This window comes from Colobus angolensis, unplaced genomic scaffold, assembly GCF_000951035.1.
Source record: "Colobus angolensis palliatus isolate OR3802 unplaced genomic scaffold, Cang.pa_1.0 Scaffold39, whole genome shotgun sequence".
NCBI lineage: Eukaryota > Metazoa > Chordata > Mammalia > Primates > Cercopithecidae > Colobus > Colobus angolensis.
The window spans coordinates 4,221,784-4,228,004 of NW_012117265.1; the positions used below are offsets into that span (position 1 = coordinate 4,221,784).

General features: G+C 45.7%; 1 protein-coding gene across 1 annotated transcript in view; it reads right to left on the reverse strand.

The window, feature by feature from the left end:
• The window catches only part of LOC105520908 (olfactory receptor 7E24), a 7,293-nt gene extending 2,598 nt beyond the window's left edge, over nucleotides 1-4,695 (reverse strand). The window contains exon 1 of the mRNA XM_011954914.1: nucleotides 4,623-4,695. Coding sequence (XP_011810304.1) covers nucleotides 4,623-4,651 — 29 coding nt within the window. The 5' untranslated portion in view covers nucleotides 4,652-4,695. The remainder of the gene's footprint in view (nucleotides 1-4,622) is intronic.
• Between the last annotated feature and the right edge of the window lie 1,526 nt (nucleotides 4,696-6,221).

The window sequence follows — 6,221 nt, forward strand, 5'->3', positions numbered from 1 at the left end:
GGACCCGAATGCCAGGCTGCGCTGATATTTATTGGATACAAGTCAAAAGGGGCAGGGCAAGGAGTGTGAGTCATCTCCAATGATTGACAAGATCACATGAGTCACGTGTCCACTGGACATGGGGGGCGCTTCCCTGTTTGGCAGCTGAGGCCGAGAGACAGAGAGAGAGAGAGAGACAGGACACAGCCTACGCCATTATTTCTTCATATCAGAGGTTTTTAGTACTTTCACTAATTTTGCTACTGTTAGCTAGAAGGCAGAGCCAGGTGTAACAGGATGGAACGTGAAAGCGGGCCAGGAGCGTGACCACTGAAGCACAGCATCACAGGGAAACGGTTAGGCCTCCGGATAACTGTGGGCGGGCCTGACCACAAGAGGTGGAGGAGTAGGGTCTTCTCTAAACTCCCCCCGGAAAGGGAGACTCCCTTTCCCGGTCTGCTAAGTAGCCGGTGTTTTTCCTTGACACTGACGCTACCGCTAGACCACGGTCCGCTGCTGGCGTTACCGCTAGACCAAGGAGCCCTCTAGTGGCCCTGCCTGGGCATAACAGAAGGCTCACACTTGTCTGGTCACTTCTCACTATGTCCCCTCAGCGCCTATCTCTGTATGGCCTGGTTTTTCCTAGGTTATGATTATAGAGCAAGGATTATTATAACATTGGAATAAAGAGTAATTGCTACAAACTAATGATTAATGATATTCATATATAATCATATCTATGATCTATATCTAGTATAACTATTCTTATTTTAGATATTTTATTATACAGGAACAGCTCGTGTCCTCGGTCTCTTGCCTTGGCACCTGGGTGGCTTGCCGCTGACATAGGACCATGTTGTCTCAAAACTAAATGCAAGTTCATAGTTCATAATCAGAAAACATCTTTACATGCCAGTTACATTCTACGGTTTCCATCATTCTTACGTTTTCTGACTTTCATTCTTCATGGAAGTAAGTGCTCACTCAAATATGTGGGCTTTCTTTTAAAATTCACTTAATAACAACTCCTGTCCTTGCCTTAGGTGGACTTGGAGTTTTGTTTTGTTTTTTTTTTTTTTGAGACGGAGTCTTTCTGTGTCTCCCAGACTAGAGTGCAGTGGCGCGATCTCGGCTCACTGCAAGCTCCGCCTCCCGGGTTCACGCCATTCTCCTGCCTCAGCCTCCAGAGTAGCTGGGACTACAGGCGCCCGCCACCACGCCCAGCTAATTTTTTGTATTTCACCATGTTAGCCAGGATGGTCTCGATCTCCTGACCTCGTGATCTGCCCACCTTGGCCTCCCAAAGTGCTGGGATTACAGGTGTGAGCCACCATGCCCAGCCGGACTTGTACTATTCTATATGCTCTTTTCTTTTAGCCAGGATGGTCTCGATCTCCTGACCTCGTGATCCACCCACCTTGGCCTCCCAAAGTGCTGGGATTACAGGCGTGAGCCACCATGCCCAGCCGGACTTGGAGTTTTGATAAGAAAGGTAGCCCGGGGTGGTGGCTCACACCTGGAATCCTAGCACTTTGGGAGGCCAAGGCAGGAGAATTGCTCAAGGATAGGAACTTGAGACCAGCCTGGGAAACATAGCAAAACGCCATCTCTACAAAAAATTAAAAAATTAGACAGGCATGGTGGTGCCTGCCTGCAGTCCCAGCTACTCAGGAGGCTGAGTCAGGAGAATCGCTTGAGCCCAGGAGTTCGAGGCTGCACGGAACCATGATCATACCACTGCACTCTAGGCGGAGTGACAGAGTGAGACTCTGACTATTAAATAAATGAAAGGAAGGTTTAGTTAAATGCATGTAATTGCTGGACATCATTGATGGCAAAGATGCTGATAGTGTGGAATGTCCCTGTGGATGATAGAACATTAATATAATGTTAAAATGCTTTTAATTTTTGAGACCCCAGCCTCACTCTGTCACCAAGGCTGGAATGCAGTGGCATGATCTCAGCTCACTGCAGCCCCCACCTCCCGGGTTCAAGTGATTCTCTTGCCTCAGCTTCCTGAGTAGCTGGGTCTACAGGCACATGTCCCACCATGCCCCGTTAATTTTGGTATTTTTAGTAGAGATGGGGTTTCACCATGTTGGCCAGGCTGATCTCAAACTTCTGACCTCAAGTAATCTGCCCACCTCTGCCTTTCAAAGTGCTAGGATTACAGGTGTGAGCCACCGTGCCTGGCCAAGGTGATGTTAAAATATTTTGGCATTACTTTCGTTGTGGCTGGGATCATGTGAAACTCTAAAATGTATCTTGATCCAAACAATAAGGTTTACCTGCCCCCACTTCTTTCTGCATCCTTTTCTCTTTTTTTATGACTAAAAATCTCTGCCATGGTCTTTAAGTAATTGAATGTTGTAGATGCTATTAAGTGCAACTACAGGACGCATGAGTCCATAATATAGACATAAAAAAAGTGCTATTTTACCTTCTGCCTAGTTTGTGACACATTCCTGGAAGGAATGAAAGTACAGATAGGAAAGCAGTGAGTGTGTTGAAGTCACACTGATCACAGCCAATTTTGTGAACTAAGGAAGGGTCTATTCAATGTGCAACAGAGATCCTAATTTTTGATGTCTCCTCTGTACCAAGCAAGATACAGGCTCTGGGAAATCATTGAAAGAAACTCAAATATTCCTCTCACAATCTTCAGTACTTACTTATATAAGGGCAAAAATTAAATGTCCTGTCAGAGACATTGGGAACCACAGCTAGGTTCCTGGATATTTCAGTTCAATGGTATGGAGATTAACCTTGAACTATTAATAAAAAAACATGTAGAATACACTTCACATTATGCCTCTATCACACAGGGATCACACAGGAGCACCCGCGATCTGTTTAATCATTGCTCACTGCAGTGGGATCTGCCGAAAATCAACTCAGATGACAGTGCTGAGCCTCAGAGACACGGACATCTCCCCTCTTGTCACACAGATCAGGTGCATGGGCAGGATTTGGAATTAAATGGTTGGTCTTTGAGTCTCTGGCACTGAACTTCTTCATTGTTTTCCAGCTCTCAGAAAGTTTTAAGCAGCGGCCAGCGGTCTTAAGCACAGGTGCATCTGAGGCACATTTTGAAACTATTTCCAGTTTCCTGAATAGAAATGGATCCCAAGACCCTGATTTTATTTCTCCTTGAGGAAGCAGACAGCTGCAAGAATCCAGAAACAGGCGCAAGGGAGAGATGTGCCCTGAGTGATCCTGTGCCAGTTGTTTCTGGGATCTTTGATGGGATCTCAGCTGTCCTTTCTATACTTGACACAGTGAACATGGCACCCACTGGTCTAGCTGTGGTCTACCAGGAACCCCCAAAGGGAAGGACACAGTTAGCAGGGGCACCTGCCGGGTGTGACAGGGATTTGAGGGGGTAGGTTGGATGCAGAGAGAGGCCTGGCCGAATGCCATGTGTCTGGACTTAAACTGCCTGGTGCAAATGTGGCTTCACCTCTTTCTACCTCATGATCTGGTATAAGCTATATAAAAATGCATTGCTCCTTTCCTCCTCTGTACAATAATAATAATGTGTGCAGCTATAACTCAGGAAAAACTGTGAAGATGAAATGAAACAAGCTATACACAACACAGAGCTGAGATCCATGCATTTAGGGAGCCCTCAGTAAGAATTCATGATGTCATGGTGACTGTCATCTTCCTCCTCATCCTCATCGTCACCTTTGTAAACTTTTTGTTGTGCTTAGGGCACAGTTTAGAGGGACCCACTTTTTGCTACCCTGGGTGAGATGTCCATGGGAAGTTCAATCAGCATGAGAGGAAGGTAAAATTTCATCAGAGTGGAAAGTTAACCCAGGGAATAGGAAAATATATTTGCAAATCATGTATATGCTAAGAGGCTAACAACCAAACTGCACCAAGAACTCCTACCACTCAACAACAAAACAAATACTCCATTGAAAGTGGGCAGAGGACTTGAATAGACATTTCTCCAAGGAACATATACAAAGAGGCAATGAGCATACAAAATGATATGCAGCATCACTCATCGGCAGGGACGTGCAAATAAAAAACACAATGAGATACCACCCAATAGGATGGCTATTAAGAGCAAATGAAGGGCCGGGCGCGGTGGCTCAAGCCTGTAATCCCAGCACTTTGGGAGGCCGAGACGGGCGGATCACGAGGTCAGGAGATCCAGACCATTCTGGCTAACACGGTGAAACCCCGTCTCTACTAAAAAATACAAAAAACTAGCCGGGCGACGTGGTGGGCGCCTATAGTCCCAGCTACTCGGGAGGCTGAGGCAGGAGAATGGCGTGAACCTGGGAGGCGGAGGTTGCGGTGAGCTGAGATCCGGCCACTGCACTCCAGCCTGGGTGACAGCGAGACTCGTGAAACTCCATCTCAAAAAAAAAAAAAAAAAAAAAGAGCAAATGAACAAAAGAGCCTGTCAGGTTTTGGCGAAACCATAGAGAAGTAGGAATTCTTATACAGGGCTATGAAAATGGAAAATAGTGCAGCAATATGAAATAAAGGACCAGACACACAACCCTGAACATAAACTCCACAGTCCTCTGACATTTTACACATTGGTGTCCTCCCATCTGCCACCCCACTGTCCTGTTTGTCCTGAGGATGAGGAAACAAGGCTCCCAACATCCCTTAGCACTCACTGAGCTGCGCTTCCCCTCTGCTGGGCCATGACCACGGAGACCAGGTCCGCTGTCTTCTCTGTGTGGTGCACGATGGAGGCTCAGGCTCCGTCCTCAGGACTGGCAGGAAGACAGGGTCAGACATGAGCCTCCTGATGCAGACGACAGGTGTGCAGCCCACTGGACTGGAAGCTCACACTGCAGGGCTGGAGGCACAGGCTGAGTATTTACTATGCTATGGCCGTGGGGGCTCAAGGCACAGAGCTCCTCATTAGCCAAATTGGTTGATATTCCCCAATCTCTAAGGACTGCGTCTTATTAATGGAGGAAGAAGAAGAGGAAATGAACTTCCACAGAAGCTTTTGGGGTCTTCCTCCACTCAGGAGGAATGCTGAGTGTACTATCCACTTCTCTCATTTCTTTTTTATTAAGATCCATCTACTTTTTATTTTCCTTTTTATTATATAAAAGATATTGCATATAAATGTTAAAATTATATAAATGGTTTTATATAAAATGGTAAATACAACATTTTATCATTTTCATCATTTTAAAGTTATAGCTCAGGGGCATGAAGTGGATTCACAATGTTGTGCAACCATCCCCCCCATCCATCTCCAGAACTTGTTTATCCTACAGAACAAAAACTCAGCAACCATTAAACAAAATCCCTTCCTTCAACTCACTAACTGCTAGCTGATTACTATCTCTACAAATTTAACTACACAAAATACTTGACATAAATAGAATCAGTCTGTATCTGCCCTTTTGTGATTGGTTTCTTTCACTGAGCATAATGTTGTCAACATTCATCCCTGTTGTATCATGTGTCACAAGTGTCTTCCTGTTTAAAGCTGAGTAATATTCCATTGTATGGATGGGTCTCATTGTGTTTCTCCAGTCATCTGTTGGTGGACACTTGTGTTGCTTCCATATATTTAGATATTGTGAATAATGCTGCCATAAACATGGTGTTCTGTGCGGGAAATGCGCAAGGGGAGAAGAAAACACACACACACACACAATACCTTTAAGGGTAAACAAGCTTTATCCCACATAAATGGCAATGTAGATAAAATAAGCAAATGATACAGTAAGCAAGTTACTATAATTAGCAAATTGAGGCTGGGCATGGTGGCTCACGCCTATCATCCCAGCACTTTGGGAGGCCAAGGCAGGTGGATCACGAGGTCAGGAGATTGAGACCATCCTGGCTCACACTGTGAAACCCCGTCTCTACCAAAAAATACAAAAATTAGATGGGTGTGGTGGCGGGTGCCTGTAATCCCAGCTACTTGGGAGATTGAGGCGGGAGAATCGCTTGAACCCGGGAGGCGGAGGTCGCAGTGAGCCGAGATCATGCCACTGCACTCCAGCCTGGGGGACAGAGGGAAACTCTGTCTCAAAAAAAAAAAAAAAAGCACATTGATATAATAAGCAAATTGCAATGGGAAGGGGAGAAGGGAAAAGACATATATATATATACATACTTACCAGACTATGGAGGATTCACCACCAGACCAGGAAGCAACAGCCTGCTCCAGAGTCAGACACTACACTCACTGGACTATGGAGGATTCACCACCAGACTGGGAAGCCACAGCCTGGGCCCCAGAGTCA